The 19377-nt window shown below is 43.8% G+C and overlaps 1 protein-coding gene across 1 annotated transcript in view; it reads left to right on the forward strand.

Moving 5' to 3' along the window:
- WWC2 (WW and C2 domain containing 2) overlaps window positions 1-19377 on the forward strand; it is a 144335-nt gene that overhangs the window by 69268 nt on the left and 55690 nt on the right. Inside the window, exons 2-4 of the mRNA XM_036894125.2 lie at window positions 8460-8569; window positions 18227-18430; window positions 19239-19315. Coding sequence (XP_036750020.2) covers window positions 8460-8569; window positions 18227-18430; window positions 19239-19315 — 391 coding nt within the window. The remainder of the gene's footprint in view (window positions 1-8459; window positions 8570-18226; window positions 18431-19238; window positions 19316-19377) is intronic.

Consider the following 19377-nt stretch of genomic DNA (forward strand, 5'->3'; position numbering starts at 1 on the left):
CCTACGTTTGAATGTCCAGGGATGGGAACTCCGCATTTCCTAGGAGCCTTTTCTTTCCTCCGCAGCCCCAATGCTGTTATTATTTTCTCCTCAACAGCCTCCACACGCCGGGCCGCCACGTTGCTTATCTTTCTCCTTGTTGACTGCAGTCACCCACTCACTGGAGGTAAAATGCACCACTGAGCTGTGCCAGCCTCTCTCCAGCCAGAGGCTGTCGCTCTGTAGCAGGCGTCAGAATCATTCTGGGGGGGAACTTGGTAACTGCGTTTCTGAGAAGTCACCAGGTGACACGGATGCTGCTGGTGTGTGGACCACACTTGGAGAACCACCGCTTTGGTCTCTTCCGTGAACTTTTAGGTTCACTTTCCTATATTAGAAGTCGCCCCAGTTCTGCCCCTTGTTGCTGGAGTCGTCCACGGCCTCGGACCCTGTCTCTGAAGGCAACTATAGTGGGGAAGGGGTATCACACTAAGCAACTTTCAGGCTTTTTTTTTTTTTTTTTTTGATCCCATTTTACTTGCTTTTCAGTTCTTCCAGTGAGATCCAGGCTTAAATCTGCTTGATGATAATATGTCTTTATCATTTTTCTAATACTTATTAATTGCCTCTTTCACAAAGAGAACAAGCCATAAATAAGCACAAAGCCTCTGCCAGTGATTTACTAAAATTTTGTAGTATGATTCTGTTTCCATTATATTTTCAGTGCAAGTTGTTAAAGGACTACAGTTTAAAACACTGGATGAAGGATTGGAACCCACAAGTTTTAAAGATCTATTATATATCTTTTCTTCTAGTGGGTTTTATACACTAATTTCATTGATCACATATAATTCTTTTGACTTATGTGGAATTTGTTTTATTGTAAGGAAGAGATGGGAATCTAGCTTTTATCCCCCAACTGGCTGTCCAGTGTTCCTCACACTTTTAAGTAATATTTTACTCATCTTTAAGTTCATAAATAAGGAATATCCTTGTAAAAAATATGTGCAACTTGACAAAGGATTAATACAAAAATATATTAAAAGTGGCCACAAGTCATTAAGAAGGACAAACAACACAATTTTCAAAGGCACAGTTCACAAAAGAGGCAAATAAACATGTAGAACAGTTATGAACCTTATTATTAGATTGCTCCCCCCACCCCATGACAATACCGAGGGGTGGTAGAATATGGGGAACTGGGCATGCACTCAGGTTCTGCAGGAGAGTGCAAATCAAGAAAGCCCAGGGGGAGGAGAATGTCAGTCGGAATTGAAAAACTTTAATGTTAATATGTCTTTAATGTCTTTTTAATGCGTATTGCCATAAACCTGTGCACATGCTCTTTGAAAGACTTGTAACTTATATTGCAAACTGAACAAAGTCAATGCACATAGTGTGAGCCTGTTGGTATGTTTTGTCAAAGTATATGAATGTCAAAGTATACCAACATAATGGAATATATATAATTCTATAGGAAAATGAAGGAGAGGCTTTAATAATAGTTTATCTATTTTATGTATTCTTCATAATAAGAATGTATTTATTACTTCTGGTCTTTAAGGCAAGACTCAAAACTATAATCTATGTATAGTTGATTTAGTTTAATACCAATCTTGTAAAAATGTGTATAAGAAATATTACATATGCATTGGTATACATCTGTATATATTTGAGAAAAAACAGCCTGGAATGAAACACAGTTTCTGGTGTTATCCCTACATATAAGGTTATAGGGATTAAAAACCATCTTCCCAGTTGCTTCCGTCTTGATGAAAGTAATTCCATTTGAATCCCTTAATTAGCCCCTTTAGTGAGAGGTTGAGTTTAACAAGGTCGGTCCACGCAGAGAGGTGTGCCTTGAGTCATTTCTTTGTGGCTCTGACTGAAGCACCTTCTCAGTAAATACTCAAGCTCCTTCCAGTCCTGGGGCTTGAACAGTTAGTTACTGTCCGTGCTGAGACCCATGGCAGTTCTGTGTGGTTTGAACTGTAGGTCGGAGGATAAGACAGCCTGGGTGGGGTTTTATTTGTTTGTTTGGACAATGATTGTTTAAGCCCTTTTCTTCTCTCAAGCATTCCTACCTTCTTTGCTGGAATACCCACTTACATTCTCGAACTATTTTCCAAAACCAAATAATTTGACAAGCAAACATTTCTTGGCGAGAAAAGAGGAGAGAAAAGAGGTTCATGTTAAATTGTTTGTTGACTGCCCTGTTTTCTTCTGCTAGGTAAAATACTTCTTTTTTTTAAACTTGCTGAATTAGTGAAATACCTGAGGTACATTCTTTTACCTCTTTGTCATGAAGAATCCATTTTCCATTTAGCTATATTCATGTATGAGACAAATGTAATTATAATAAATTACAGGACCAGATATTTTTATGCAGTACTGAAAGGTTTTTCTCCTATCCTGTCCCATTGTTAGGAAACATGTTTGTCACCTTAATATCAACCTTCATATTGTTCCTATAGTGAATGTGTTTACCATTACATCTGTGTAAATTGAAAATTAAAAAATAAAAATAAACAACAATCCTTCCATAATCTAATTGTTTTCCTACCTGTCTTCCTTTCTAATCTACATCCATTCCATCCACACTGATCACACACCGATTACGTATGAGATGGGCCTGGTGTCGGAGATCTAGGAGGCAGAGCAGAGCCCAGATGCTTCGGGGAAGCCCCCAGGCTGGTGAAGGAGACAGCATCGCAGTCAGATGCCTTAGGAGGAGACTGAGGCTTTGGGGGTGACCAGGTGGGACAGGATTCAGGGAGCATTGTGTAAGAACAGCATTCCTCGGTTAGATGGAGTCGACATTTTAATGGTTTTTAATACTGCCAAATTGTTTCTTAAAAGGACTGTATCAAATTACAAAATCATGGGCAATAAATGAAAATACCTGATTCCTAACATCCTCACCAAAACTGAGTTTCATCAGGAAGACAAAGGAAAACAAAAACTTCATATGAACAGGCTTAAATATAAGCCTATTATTGTTTTTTTGGCAATTCTTTTTATTACTGGTGAAGTTGAACATTTTCCCATACTTTTACTATTTTACTTCCTCTTGTGAAATATTTTATTCACTTGGAATCTTGGCACTGTTATAAGCTGTTACGTAAAAAAGATTTTTTTTTGAGGTGAATTTCCCTTAACATAAAATTAACCGCTTTAAAGTGAGCAATTCAGTGGCATTTAGGACATTCACAATATTGCATGACCACCACCTCGATCTAATTCCAAAATATTTCCATCTCTCCCAAGCACCCATTAAGCACTGTGTCTCCGTTTGCGATGTATAGGGTTCCCATTTCTCCACATCCTTGTCAACGCTTGTTATTTTCGCTGTCTCTTTTTTTTAATCATCGCCCTTCTAGTAGGAATGCGCTGGTACCTCATTGTGGTTTTGATTTGCAATTCTTGATGACTAGTGATGTTGAATACTTGTGACTATTTCACATGTAAGTGAGGAAGTGAAAGAAACAGAAAACCTCCTTTTAAAAGAACTTATTTTAAGATTATTTAAATGTCCCTTGAGGGAAAAAAAAAGTTCCCTCAAATTAAATGAAGTAGCATAAATCTCAGGATGAATAAGCCATTAATTTTGTAAACAGTTCATAGTTTTCATAATAGAGATATTTCTGAAAGCACAGGCTTTAGCCTCCAGTTTCATTTTTGAGGTGAGTTCATTTTCTACTTCTCCATCACCTGGGTGGATTAGGGCTGTAATTTGTGTCCTTTAACCAGTGGTTCTCAAAGTGCGGTCCAGGCGCCAGCAGCAGCACCCTCGGTGATGGGAACTTGTTAGAAACGCAGCTTCTCAGCCCCTGCCACCACCCCACCCCTGATCTACCAAGAGAGAACCCCTGGGGGTGGGCCCAGCAACCTGCCCTGATAAGCCTTCCCGGTGAGTTGGATGTGCACAGAGGTTTAAGAACCTCTATGTTAAGTCAGCATTTTTCAGGCTGATCTTACATTGAAGAGCCCTTGTGGGAGACGTAATCCACAATTTTGACTTTCTTAGCATCAATTTTTTTTTTTTTTTTTTTAGCTGAAAGAGGAAGACAGTGTAAACAAATACATGGAATCGTATTAATATGTCCTCTCCTACAGTTAGCTTTCCTTCTCTCAGCCTACGTATATACTCAGCATGTGAGAGGACGTTACTCCCAGGTGATGATCACTGGAGGGATGTGCAGAGCCACTTCTAAGGGGGAGACCAGGTGCGCTTAGGCGCCAGCCGTTGGCAGGCATTTGAGCAGAGGAGGGACATGCAAACTGGGGAGAGGGATGGGGCATCTGGCCTCTGGGAGCGCAGACCAGGGAGAAGATCGTCAGAAAGCCTGTCACACGGAGGAGGAATTAAACTAGCTTCCTTTGGCACCAAGAGATCGAAAGAGCATCAGCAGGTAAAAGTTATAAGAGGCCCAGATGAAGAGCGGAGAGAGAACTCTGAGACCCAGGCAGGTGCAAAGATGGCCTGCGCTGAGGGTGAGGCAGGGAGCCTGCTCGGCCAGCCCCGGCCACTAGGCCCAGCTCCCGGACACTGGCCGCGGCCTGCTCCCCGCCGCCCACTGGGCCAGGCCGAGGGCCTCCCCTCCGGCAGTCCTCCTGTCCAGCGTGACTTCTGAGCCCGTTCCTTCAGCGACCCTGGACCAGCCTTGCTCCCCCTGATGTGGTCCCTATCATTTCTCTGCAGAGCCCTTTTTTTCCTGCTGCCACGGTTGGCTCTTCCCTGTCGTACCCCCAACCAGGACACGAGACCCAGAAGGAAGCTGTTCTGAGGGGACAAGTCAACATCATTATAAATTAAAATGCTTTCAGATCTATAGAAAGATTTCTGATATTTGACCCTCCCGTTAAAATTCACATTGTGAGCCATATCCTTACTTCTTCCCCGTCCTGGAGCAAACTTGGCACTGTCTGTGTGGGCAGATCCTGTACTGATCCCAGGCAGCCGAGCCAGCTTTGAGTCAGCTACACCATGACAGCAACAGATGCTGCACAAAGGGAAAATAACTGTTCAGACCTTTAACGTGCACACTGAGCTATACATCTGGGAGGCTTGAATTGTAGCAAGGGTTTTACTAACCTAAAAATGGTTTTCATTTAGTGCAATGAATACCAACTCGGTTCTTCTGTGTTTGGGCTAGCACACATGGGACTCCCTGTTGTGTAATGATGAAGAGTAAATATATATGTGTGTGTGGCATTGCAGCCACAAGACACAGGTATGTATAACTTGACAATAAATACTAGATGACAGATTGTGTGACAGAATGACACCGTGCCCACAAAGAGAGGAAATACCATGCAAAGTTCAAATTTTGTAGGTAAACACTGGCAAAGTGCTGCAGTAAATTGCCATTTTCTTCACATTAGTCACGGTGCAAAGGAAGACTTTTTAAAGGAAAGAGTAATCTCTGGAATTTAGCATAAAGACCTTGTTAGTTTCAGGCCTTTTGCATGATGTCCTTTCTTTGTGAGGCACCAACATAAAGCAAACAAACTTCATCCATTTTTACTTCCTTCACTTCAAAGGAAGATTGACTACTTCGGAGATTCCTAGCACAGAACAAGAGGAAGAAATTTAGAAGCGAATCAACATTTCTGCTCACTGTATTCGAAGTCGTATTGTTTCTAATTCGGGGATGCATCTGCTGTTTCTTTTTGTTTTGTGTTACTTCTTAATATATCATAGTAATATGTTCCCTTTCACCAGATAGCAGCGTACTTGAATGCTTCATTTTGTTTGGTCCCTGAGAACATTATTCTACTTCTATCTAGTAATGTGGATAAGAATTAAATCCTAACATTTTGAAATTTATCAATGTGTATTTAATGGTTTTAGTTATTGATAGAATGTAGGGGGAAAAAAACGTATTTATTCAGATACAGGAAATGAAGTATCAAATTGATTTTTGAAGTAGCACTGCAGAGAACCTTTTATGGTAAAATTTCCAGGAATGGAAACATCTGAATTTTTTATCTGAGATCACAATTACATGTATACTTACAGAAGTAATTCTAGTCTTAGAACAGTGACAGTTAATAAAATGCTTATTATGTTGAACAATTAATGGGAAAAGCTGGATTGCTTCCAAGTGTAATCAAGTTACCATAACTTGTAATCATAGCACATGTCTGGAGCTTTTGTGACTTCTAATTCTAAGAATAATAAATATATTCATATCAAATCAATGAAATGCATTGATTTGGTGCCAGGATAAAACTTGTGTAGTATCTCTCTGTCTTTTGTCATTTAAACTTACCATTTTCATGTCTCCTTATTCCTCACTTCTTTTGTACCCACGTACTTCTTAGACAGCATTGATAAAGGAACTAGGGAAAGAGGATCTTCAAACAGAGCAATATGCAAGGTGACCTGGCACACTGGCTTTATCTAATCGGCTTTATTGAGGAGTGAAAGATCAGTCTTAACAGACAGTGTATGAGGACAAGGCCGCTTGCTACAGCAGGGGATTTTTTGATATAGTACCTAATTCCTTTGTCAAAAGAAAACTCAATTTTCCTGGGCAGTTTATGATATAAGATAGAATTAGAGCACAATTCTAAGAGTGTCATTTTTGGACTCAGACTGAGTTCAGAATGACTCCAGTTTCACCCAGCAAATATGGCACATTGCCCTATTTGGGCACGTCTTTCACAGGTTTGAGATTCATTTCACTCATCTCACATATATTGAGGCTTCCCCATTTGTCAGGCATTTTACAGTTTAATTCTCCTTTAAGCTTCCTAATTCCTGACCCCCCCACACATACCTTTTAAAAATAGATTGTGAACAGAGGCTTTTAAGGTTAATAACCTGCCCTAGGTTACTTCTACAAGTGGCAGAACAAGGATTTTGGGCAGGGTCTCTTTGATGCCAAATCTCAAGCTCTTAACCTCTGACCCAGTGGTTCCCAAATTCTCCAGAATTACTCAGAGTGCTTGATTAAATATGCATTGCTGGGCCCTGGCATTTCTGATGCTATAGGCCCACTAAAGGGCCCCCAACTTGGTTAGTTCTGTGCAGCTCCTAGATGTTGGTGCTGCTGGTCGTGAGGACTGTGCTGTGAGAACCATCGCATGCCCTGTGCTGTGCTGCCCACTCTCTGAAGGGGATATGAGAGAATTCACGGTCGTGCTTGAATTAACCATCACCACCATTTACCATGCGCTGGACACTCTTCTAAATTAATCCCTTTTTATCCTCATATTAGTCTTGGGAGGTAGGTAGATTGCACAGAAAGGACCTGGGGGTAGGCTCACCACTTAAAACAGAAAGAAACTTGGGTAGAGAGAGGCACCCAGTATGGTGGCATCACAGTGAGTCAGCGGCAGAGCCAGTTGCTATTATTACATCTGTGAGCTGACCGGGTTTCAAAGGCCTCTTATCCTGGGAGCCATGTCCAGAAGCAGATTTCATGCTAAGGGAAGGTGAGGGAAAAGGAGACTCTCGCTTCCTTCCATCTGCTGGGGTTTTATGTCCATTGGAGGCGGGTGAGGCTGGGGAAGAAGGGTCTCTCCCTCCCGGTGTTTGGCAGGGAGGATGACGCAGGTGTTATCCTGTAGGATGGCACAATTCTGGAAGTGACTTGCATTTCAGCTGAGCTGTGAGACTGTTGGCTTTCCTTAGCATGGATGACAGGGACCTTGGGCAATGTCGTGTGCTGGTGGCGCCAGTGCATCAGGTTAGAAGGTATGTCCCCTGACACCAGCCACCCTGGAGTAGAGCGTTCGCTGACCTGTCGAGTTAGCCTGCCCGTGGCTGCTCTGACAGCCGAGAAAGATCTCCAAAACAAAAATGAAGGAAGTGAGAGAAAAATCAACCCATAACTAAGTCTGAAACCTGTACTCTGCTTAGGAAACTAGTTTCCCCGTTAGTTTTAAAACTTAAAGAGAAATACAAGGCTGCTTCAAAAGGTGAGATCTCTTTGATATATAAATACATTGTGTGTTTGGGAGATCTCCCAATCTTAAAAATTTTGGTGACTGTTACATACAAGTACCTATGAAAATGAGATATATTTGTCCCTCCTGGCAAGGAGGATTCACGGTGGACCTTACAATCGAGTGTTTAGTTAATGTACTAAGATTACCCGAGGCTGGAGTTATGCAGCCTCACAGATACACCTCGTCTTAAAGGTACTGATAGTGCCAGTGTTTCTCTGCATACTGTCAGCCTGACGTCCTTCCTGACTTAAGGTGGCCTTATTTATTATATAGATTTATTTCCCAGGCTTAAGCTGTGAACTTTCGAAAGGGTATTAGGACCTTGTTACTTTTTCAGTCATCACCTTTATCATTTATTCTTGTTTTTTCGCTTTAGGATTTCAAACACTGTAGTGCAAACTCCAGAAAGAATCAAGACCAAAAAGGAAATGCAGCCTAGACACTTGTGGTTGGGGTGCTGAATTTTGACAGATGCGGTTTGATGGAAAGAATCACCAGGGATTTATTCTGGTTTGTTACAGGTTAACGAAGCCCCTGTCCTTTGCTGACTGTGTTGGGGACGAGCTGCCGTGGGGATGGGAAGCAGGGTTTGACCCTCAGATCGGTGTCTACTACATCGATCACATCAACAGTAAGTTTTCCTTTTTGGTAAAAGCAAACATGTCAGAAAAGTAATCTCCCCAAATCTGGAGTCATACAAAAGAAAAACATTTTACAAAGTTGATTTCTCTGTTTCAAACCCCACTTTCTCAATGACTGGTATTTAACTGAGAAGCCCATTTTGGACTCTGGGGCTGTGTGCGGAGTTGGGCTTCTGGGGGCAGAGAGAAAGGAGCCCCGGTCTGTCGGTGTGTCTGCCTGCCTGGGAGGGAAGAGGTTTTCTTCAGTGTGGGTCTGGGGGCCTGCGGAGACCATGAGCCCTTCGGCTCCTCTTCCCGTGACCACTGCACCTTCAGATCGCGTTCCTCTTGGCCTTGCTGCAAAAAGGGGTGGGCATAGGGGCCCTCGTGTCTGGTGGCACAGTGGGGTCAAGGGAGGGACTGACCCTTGTCAGGAGCTCTGGAAGATGCAGCTGTAGCTGTGGAAAAGACCCAGGCCTTGTCTTGTTTCTGTTCCCTCATTTCTTTGTGATTAGAAGGGGAACACCTCTCGCTTCAATGGCTTTGAGGTCTGTCACATCCCTAACACGGTAAGGCTGGGGCAGAGGATTGCCATGGCCACAAGCAACTTTTTAAAATGCACGCTCTAAGTATTTCCTTAATGTGTTCTGTTTACATGTGTGTGTGTGTTTATATGTATATTTAGCTCTCTAACCGCCGCATTAAAAATGTATTTGGATGGTGGCATATAACACTCACTAATAATCACTTCACTTGTTTCGATTAAAAATAATTACTTTATATTTATAGATTTTGAGGAATCCCTACAGAATTTATACCTTCTTATTTTATTTCTCCTAAGCCTATTTCTTAAATTAAGACTGTATACAATACAATATTCTTTAATATCTTTATGGGTAATATCATTATATAAAAGTATTTTATTTGATGCTCATTTACCAGTGATGGCTTGCAGCTGCCCTTCTGAGGGTGTATGATAATGTTTTTGAGAGGCAAATAAAGCCCATATTGATAGCAGTGATCTCTCACAAATCTAGGAATGCAAAATATGTTCGTATCACTTATATTGGATTTGTGAAAACACCCTTGCCCTGATTCCCTGTCAGTCTTTATCGGTGCAGATGCTCATCCCCGGATGGTCAGGAGGGTCCACAGCTGATGGAGCTGCTCTGTGTGCCTGGCACCAGACGGTCAAGGCCCTGGGAGGGCGGCCGAGCGGGGTGACAGGGCGTGTGCCTCCCGGTGACCCGCTGTGAGGCTCTGGTGACAGTGAGGTCGGGATGTAATGTGCAGTGAGAGGAGGTGGGAGACGACCAAGGACCGAGAATGGAGCGGGCACGTCCCGCCCGGGGCAGCCTGGGCGCCAGAGGAGGAGACTGTGCAGAAGTGGGCATGGCGGAGGTTGGGCCCACCGCGTGGGCATGCAGCAGTGTTGGGAGCCCAAAGAGCTGTTGTGAAACAGGTTTGGGTACTGTAAAACCGTCTCATCTCACAGGAGGCTGAGCTAGAGGCGGTGAAAGGACTTGGAAGAACCGGGTCAGTGGTCAGGGAGCCCGGCAGTCAGCCGGCTGCCGTGGTGGAGCTGCTGGGGCACAAGGTTAGGGCACCAGCTTTTATGCACTCCTTAGTTCAACATAATATAAACAGCAGGTTCCCTAAGTTCTGCCTCTGCTTCTTTTGTATATGATTAGAAGAAATGTGGCTTTTTTATGCAGCTCTACTGCCTCCCTGGCACTTCCTGCACTGCTGTCATCATATCATGACGCAGCTCTTGCAGAGGTCACCTGAGATCCCCCAGATGACGGAAGCTGGGTCCCCAGTGGTCTGACTTCCTCCTTTTTGTAGTCCCTTGTCACTGGGGTTGCCCCATCGGGCTCCATGGCCCCTCTGCAGGGCTGCCCTCACTCACCTGCTGCTCCGGCCCCTCGGCCATTGCCCACCCTCCTGCCCTTTGCCGCTGCCTGGACCCCTGTCCTCGCCTTCCCTTCACACCCTGCATATCTCCTTGGGTGATGAGTCCAGTCACCGCCTTGAGTCTGGGGGCTGCCAGATTTGTCTCTTAAGTCTTGTCCAAGTTCCAGGTGCATAAATTTGATTCCTTACTACGAGTCTCTTTCCAGTCTGCACCCACAGGCTCCATTTCCTTCTCCTGCCCTGCCCTGCCGCTGGGACGTGCCCCCTGTGCCCCATGCTCCTTGGCGCTCTGCCTGCCTTTGCGGTTGGTCCTATTCCCGAGCTCTCTGCCAAGGGCCACGTCCTCCTGCCGTCACAGCCCCCAAAGGCCTCCTCCGGCCCCCACCCCTGTACCCTCACAGGTGCCTTCCCCTGCCGTGCCGCATTCTGAATTAGGAGCTCCGTCCAGGTATTTCTAGAGTACCAGGAACTTAGGGATTTCAAGAAAGCACTTGTCACATTACATTTCGATTATTTATTTGTACGTTTTTCTCACTAAATTTGAGCTTGTTGTGGACTGTGACTGCACTTTATTTCTTTATCCTTAGGTGCCTAGGGTAACAGTAAGCTCAGTACTGTTGGAAGAAAGGAAGAGAACTTTATTATATAACTCACAGATTAAAAGCTTTCTGTTTGTTTTTGAAGAAATTAGTGCATTTCAAGTATAAATTATGCTTCAGAAAGCACCATTCAGAATATTTAAAGACTTGGCTATCAGAATGTGAATTTGTGAGTCTACCATTTTGCTTTAGTGCAGTAATAGTATCCCAACAGCCGGATGGATTTACTGTGTCCTAACGTGTCCAAATTACCCACAGCAAGAAGTTCCCCACTAAAAAGGATCTGGTCCATTATCTCATTAATCTTAAAGACATTCCCATGAAGTAGTTTTGGGAGCAAATGGTATTATCTTCTCATAACAGCTGGTCCACGCATATGTTGTGTCTTGGCATTGTATAGTTTCAGCATTATTTTCTCTTTAATACAAAATGGAATAGAGTGTTTGGCTCTCTAATACTATTTCTATGTAACACTATTAAATATCTTGAAGTAACAGATTTGACCCTGACAAGGACAGTTACGTTACGCCTTAAGTGTTCTGGGCTAGAAGCCACCTTTCAGTGGGGAGGAGTGGAGAGGGGGCTGGACGTTGGTAGGGGGTGTTCGCAGCTAACTAAAGGCGATTGCGAAGTCCTGTTTATAAGGTTTCGGTTTTCTCACTGCTACTTGAAGTAGGTCACTTCTGGGTAGGAGGGAGAGGTGAACCTTAATTTTTTTGTCTTTCATTTGTAATTGAGGTCTCATTTACATGTAAGAAAGTCCACTCATCGCCAGTCAGTCCGCACCTGCCCCCTTTGTGGCCCCTCTCCCTGCTGCAGCGTGTTCTGATTTCTATTGTGGCAGCTTATTTTGGTGTTCTAGAACTTCATTCATATAAATGGGGTGCATTTGATTTTGTGAATGGCATCTTTCACTCAGCATATTTTTAAGGGAGACGCTACTGATGCACACAATATATGGATGAGTACTCACAGCACCTTTATCTGACAGAGAACCCATACTCGGAACATAGAAAGAACTCCTGGAAGTCAGCATTAAAATGACAACCCAGTTTAAAAATGAGGTACGCACTGGGACAGTCCCTGAACTCTCTCCCCAGGCTCTCTGGCTGCCACGGAGCCCCTTTTTCTGGCATTCTGGCTGGCAGGCTGTGGCTTTAGCCTCGCCACACTGTGGAATGCTTCCCACGACTGCAGATGTCTTAGGACGGAGTGGGCAGAGGACAAGCCTGCCCCGGGCCTCCAACATCGCCTCCACCGCCACGCCTGCCATGGGCTCGCTGGCTCCTTCCTGGGCTCAGCGGGATGGCCACGGGGACCCCAAAGAGCTTTGCTTCTGGCACCCCTCTCCCCTCCCGGTGCTCTGACCAGAAAGCGGGTTTTGTGCTGGGGTGCCTGTTGTCTGCACCCACTTGCAGTTGCAGAGGACAAGGGAAATGCACGAGACGGAGGTGTAATGGCAGCAGGGCCTTCCTGCCACGTGATGGCCCCAGGGTTCCCATCCTCTACTGCCCCCCTCCCGCTTGTTTTCATTTTAGAGCCCTCCTTGGATTGCCTTTTCCGTGCTGACCTCAGTTCCTAGTTGTCCTCGGGGAGAGATGGCATGTGTGAGCTTCCTCTCACATCACCCTGGACCAGACTCCTTCCTATTAACTTTGGAGCAACGTGTGTTGTGTTCAGATTTGATGAAAATTCCACAAGTGTGATGACATTTTATATGGCGTAGTTTCCTTTAGAAAAAAGAAATACATTGTGGTCTCTTCTATTTCCTCTCTGTCTTATTTCAGCCTTTATATTTTCCTAGTAGGATGAATTTTTAAGGTATTTAATAAAGAAAAATTTTAAATAGTTAATATATCCAAGTGAAACATATTCTGGTGGTAGTGGTTCTGATCCTTAGTGATTCTAATATTAACCAGCAGTTGTTAGTGTCACTAATACATGGTAATTAACATTTAGTTGTCAAATACAGGGACGTCTTCTCAGTCAGTCACCCTCCCCTTCCGAAGAGTGTGGAGGTGATGTAGGTGGTCGTGCCTGCCTCCTGAGCCCAGTACCTGCCTCACTTCACACTGTTCGGCCTGCCCTTCCCTCTGCCTTGTACTCCTTTCCGCTCTGACCTGTCTTTCCCCAGCGCTGCGGCCCCACCCTCACCCCTGACACGTCCTTTATCCTTAGCAGTGTTTACTCTGCCCTTACTGTGTGAATGGCCCTCTGTCTATAGTCACGGCTCTAATCGTCCCAATAGTTTGTCAAACATTTTGTCAAACACGTCCGAACATTGTCAAATAGGACACTACCCCCTATTTTGACATTAAAACTTCAAAACAAAAACAATTCAAAATGGCATCCTTCAGTGTTCCCTTCAGATTTATTCATTTTTGAAATGTCATAGTCCACATGGTTGCTGAACTGAAAAATTTAGGATCACCTTCTTAATTCTTAGTGATGTTTCTCTCTTCTGTAATCTCAGACTTGCCCCTTCAGCCTCTTTTCCGCAGCTGTTTTCCTGATTCAGACCTTATTACATCGTGCCTTTTGTTCCTTTCCCCTTTTTACCAAAAAAAAAATTATTTTATAAAAATAACAAACTGTGCATAGAAGAAAAATAAAAAATATACGTAAGTAAAAAGAAGAAAAAATTATCCGTATTCACTCAACCCAGAGATAACTAAGTGTTCTAAGCTAGTGTGTGTCCTGCCAGACCTTTCATGTCAATACACAGACAGACACAATTTTAAATAGGTTTCATACCTCAGGTGGGATTATATTATACATATGGTTTTATGAGCTGCTTTTTTCATTTAATGGATAATCTTTAATCAGGAAGAATTCTGCTCAATCATCTCAACTTTTTTGGTAGCCGAGCCTTATGTATTTCTGCCAAGTGATCCTCCTAAAATCTAGCTAAGATCCTTTTATGTCTGGCATAGAACCTTTCTGTGCCATACTGTTGCTTACAAATGTTTCATATTTATTAATGTGATATTCAAGAAACCGTAGGTCTGTTCCTGTTGGGGTAGCAGAGAAGAGCTGAGCAGGCCCAGTAGGTGTGCGGAGAACCCCCACCAGGCTAGCGGAACAGAGAACAAGTGGAAACACCCTGTTCATTCTGAAGAGTGTGCCTGTTGCCTCTCGGGGGCTTTAAGTTGATGCCCAAGGACTGACTGAGTTAACAGGTCCTGGGGACCAGGGAATGCGGCAGGATTTGGGGGTTGGGAGAAGGAGAAACTTCTCAGAAGCAGGAAGACCACAAGTAAAGGCAGAGGGCTCTTGAGGCCACAGAAAGCGGAGCTTGAAGAAAGGACGAAAAGAAATTCAGTGTAACTGCAGGCTGGTGTGAATGGGGGTGGGGAAGACGGCCGGGAAGGGAACCGGGGGCTGGGTCCTGAAGGGCCTCTTGTCTTGTCTTGTCTTCCCTGCCTCTCCGTGCGATCACACTGTCTCAGCCAGAGGACACCCTGTGTCCCTCAAGTGCCCTGGGACTTACCCAGTCTCCTCTCAAGGCTTTTAGCACCTTCTACTGTATGAAGTAGTTGTTGTTTTAATCCATATGTCTCACCATTTCTTCTGTATTTTCTAAGTTTCTTGGAAGGAAGGCTCAGCTTGAGTATCTTATTACCCTATTGCATGTAGTAGATGCTCAACAATTGTCTGTAAAAGGAACAAGTGATAATAAATAAACACAGCAGATAGTTTTTTTAAAAAGGAAGATAAGGAAAGTTACTCATATTCATTTCATCCATTTTCCTGAGCACAGGAGAAAGAATAGAAATATGGATGATAGAAATATTCCTTTGAAGAGTTTAAAACATTGTCTTCCACAATACGCTCTTGTAACTCTCAGCGTGTCCTCTAGCTATAAAGTTCCACATCTATAGAACTGATGGAATAGAAATTCCCTTAAAGCATGTGATGTTTTTTTAACAGTATGTGATATTTTACTTCTTTCATATAGTACACAACATGCAAATTACATTGCATTAGAATACAGTTGTCTCCCAAGGTCGCCAGGTCTTAATGAAAAAATGCTATGTTTGTATCACGTACTTTTTTTTTAGTATTTACATTTAGTAAATATTCTTCACAGAGATATTAAGCAAATATAACTGATAAAGATGAAGCACAGTCCTGCTTCATGGAGCCTTGTCTAAGGAGCCTTTGGGAACCCTCTTCTGTAGTTCATATTGAATTGGGCAGCATTTCAGAAATGGATATGTTTCCTGCGGAAACTCTTGTAGCATATGGCATTTAAACCAATCCACCGGAGTGTTTCTGCTGATATAGTCAAAACAAATGCTGGTTGTTTGTTGTTGTTGTTGTTGTTGTTATTATTACTATTATTATACTTTACACATTTAAGTGTCACTTGGTGTTACTTTCAGTGTTTTGTGGTAGTTGAGCTGTTGACAGGTATTTTATTGAAAATGTGCCAGTTCCCCAATTATGTAGGGAAAATGTGAGGAGATAAAAACCTCTGAAGATGCTGAGAATTGGAAGTACATACTGTACTGTGATTATTGTAACTGAGAAACAGTTCAAGTTTTTCATATATACATTTTGAATTTGCATTATCTCTGCATTTGGTTAGTTGTTTATTAATTATACATTTCACTGTAACAAATTACCCCAGCATTTAGTTTCTTAAAATTGATTTATTCTCTCATGGTTTCTGTGGATCCTGAATCCACGCGAGGCTGTCCTTAAGGTGCGAGGCAGGCCACAGGCATCTCCAGGCGTGAGTGGGGAAGGACCTGCTTCCAGCGCCTCACGCGGTTGCTGGCAGGATTCACTTCCGGTTGACTGCTGGCCGGTGGTCCCCCTCTTCCTTGCCACGTGGGCCTCTCCATCAGACAGCTTACAGCATGGCAGTTGGCTTCATTAGAGCAAAAAACGAAGAAGAGAGAGCAAGATGGTAGTCACAGCCTCCTGTCGTCTAGTTTCGAGTGACACCCCATCACTTTGTCTCTGGTGGGTTCATTAGCAGCAAGTCCCCAGGGCCAGCCCATGTTCAAGGGGCATGAATACTAGGACGTGAGGGTTATTGTAGGCTGTCCACAGTTATGGAAACCTTTTTAAACTGTAAGTTTTTATTTGTTAGAAGATGACTTCTGTACTTTGAGTCAGGTTGCATTCATATATATAAATATTGGAAATGAATATAAATATTTGTGTTTGGATATCCAGAGACCTAAGTTATACTGAATATTTAAAATTGAGAATTGAGGCTCTTATCATCTTATCGATGACCTCTGCCCATTCTCCATACTCCGCACGTGGCTAGGCTGCCCCACGGTGATGATGTCCTTAAGGATTCTTGGTTGGAGGGGCAGGTCACCAGGACTGTCCCCTCCCATGTCTCTCCGTTAGACACTGACTCTAGCATATTATTTCCCACAGTTAAAGGTATATGCCTCCTTTGCATACTGAAATGTTTACATCTTTAAAAATTAGTGTTCAAAATACTTACTACTTTAGAGGAAGCCTAGCTTTTGCTCACTATGAAGGGAGGACCCTAGGTCTGAGGCAGTGGCTGTGATGTGTCTGGCCAACCCAGGCCATGTTTCGGTCCCCCAGGGTTGCCCTCTGGGGACCCAGGCTTTGTGGCCTGAGCCACGTAGTTTGGTGTTGTCCCTTATCCATGGAGACCAGGTTACCAGCCTGGCCTCTGGAGGTTCTCGTGGTCTGTGTCACATGGCGTCATATCATTCTCTGGGTTTTGACTTACTGCAGTCCTTGGGGCCAACCAGAAATACTGAGTTGGGGTGTTCTAAGATTGAGATCCACATGCAAAAGCATTTTGAATGGACATTCCAGCAAATTGATGAATTCATTTTCCTATCCTAATTCATCAGGAACAGTTCTCAGAGTCATACAGTGACCAGTCCACACGATCCACCTGTTTTGATTGTTCCTGGCATTTAATTTACAGAGGTGACTGAGTGGCCACACAGAGGCCAGTGCCATCCATAGAAGTTCTGTGAACCAAGTTCCCAGGAGAAGGAGCACCCATACCCTGCAGGGCCACTGGGGGAACAGAGGTGACTGAGTGGCCACACAGAGGCCAGTGCCATCCACAGAAGTTCTGTGAACCAAGTTCCCAGGAGAAGGGGCACCCATACCCTGCAGGGCCACTGGGGAAAGCAGCCGGGCCGCTCAGGAGAAAGACGGGGGCAGCGTGGGCCAGAGCCTTTGCCATGGTTTCCTTGGGAGGAATGGGTGAGGCCCGGTAGGCGAGTGTGAGCAAGCGTAGGACCGAGCAGTCTGAGTGGGTTTGCGGGGAGGGCAGAGCGGCCTCTGGGACTCAGCTGCTCGGTGGAATTACCCAAGCATCGCCTGGGTTCTGCCCGCTGAAACTCTGTTGGGCCTGGGGTTTTCTTGTGGAGCTCTAGGTGATTCCAGTACGCAGAAGTACAGAACGAAGAGTATTCTCCTTAAACCAGGAGCAGGGTTTGTTTCTGTTTGCTTTCAAGCTGGTAATCTGACTGCTATTTTTGTAAAATGCAATGAAAATGAATTATTAGAAAAATGGGGGAAAGACAGAAATACAAAACGCAAGCTCTGCTATTACTAGAGCCTGCCGTATATAATAACTGTACCAAATTGTTGTAAACAGTACAAAATGATTATTCTTATTTCCATGCCTGTGGTTGTAGACACGTAACAGAATTCACGGACTGGCACTTGGCCTGCTGACCAGGCTGAGCAGCGCTGACAGGAGGCAGCCTGGCAGGAGTCCTGTATGCAGTGCAGGGAAGCATGTGCCATGGGAAGTAGACTGGGTTCAGATCCTGTAGGCCTTAAATGCTGGCATAAACAGCTTGGCTTTTATTCTGTAGGTAAAGGGGAGCCAGAGAATCCTGGAAAAGAAGGATGTAATCTCAGCTTTGGAGGCTTACTTGGGCAACATTGTGTATGATGGACTCATAGTGAGAAGAAATTGTTGACAAAGACCTGAAAGGGGTGGTGCTGGGGAAGGACTGGGTGAATAAAGCAAAAAAACTGCATCAAATTTCTTGAGAAGCCGTCTCACAAATACAGATAAACTGCTTGAAGGATGTAGGAATGAAAGCTAGCTACTTTTTTTTAAAGCTTAAATAATCGAAAAAACCCTTACTTCCATCCTAAAAGATAACCCACCTGATGTATTTTCAGAAACCACGCAGATTGAAGACCCAAGGAAACAATGGAGGGGGGAACAGGAGAAAATGCTCAAGGACTACCTGTCGGTGGCTCAGGATGCTCTCAGGACGCAGAAGGAGCTGTACCACGTGAAGGAGAGAAGGCTGGCCCTGGCCCTGGACGAATACGTGCGATTAAATGATGCCTATAAGGAGAAGTCAAGTTCTCGCACAAGCTGTAAGTACCGCGTGCTGTTCAGACTTCACACGTGGGGACTGAATTGTAGACAGTGGGAGGCCGCTGGGTGTCTGCAGCGTTTCACGTGAAGTCCTGTCCGTTCATAGGCAGAAGGAGTCCCTCTAAGAGCGTGAGGCCACACGGCAGATTTCTCAGGAACACCCCTTGACTCCATTCCAGACAGAAGTCCCCTCCTGTGGGGGTTACGTGTCCCTCCTGTGTTTGATCCTTCCTCCACCCGATTGCTTTTTATTTATTTATGAGTTCATTTCTACCTTTTCAGATCAAGCAAATAATTTGGCCCTTTTGCCACACTTGTCCAGTATTTTCAGTGGGGAGGAACTGGACCATTAGCTAGGACGAAGTTTCTGTTGACCATCTGAGTTGATCTGCTTCTTATTCTCTTTAAAAATTGATATCTGGAGTTGGCCTTGTTTAAAAAAGTAACTCGCCTGGGCTCAGAAGTTCTATTTGAATTCTACGTTTCTCGTTGATGCAAGGCTCTGGAAACTGTACCTCCAATAAGGTCCTCTGAGATGTTATACATAGGTCTGAAGTCCAGAAGAAAATTTTGAGCAGCAGGCTCTTTATGATATTCCTCTTTCTTGAGTTTTTTTTTTTAAGAAATTATAAAGGTTTGAAGATTACTTTTTATATTTAGGTGTCTGATGAATGACAGTAAAGGAATTCTAAAGTAAGTATCCCCAAAAGCATGTAAATCTTTGTAGAGTTTGTAAATTCTAAGCAGAGAACTAGTTACGCAACTCATAAAAGTTACTTTTTTTTTCTTTTTTTTCTCTTTGAAAAGTATTCTCAGGATCTTCGTCCAGTACTAAATATGATCCTGATATTTTAAAAGCTGAGATCTCTACTACACGATTAAGGGTAAGTAAGTGTTTTTTTATCGCGGTTCTTTGTTTCACCCACACCTAGAACCTGAAGGTGGC

Source organism: Manis pentadactyla, chromosome 7 (genome assembly GCF_030020395.1).
Source record: "Manis pentadactyla isolate mManPen7 chromosome 7, mManPen7.hap1, whole genome shotgun sequence".
Classification (NCBI taxonomy): domain Eukaryota; kingdom Metazoa; phylum Chordata; class Mammalia; order Pholidota; family Manidae; genus Manis; species Manis pentadactyla.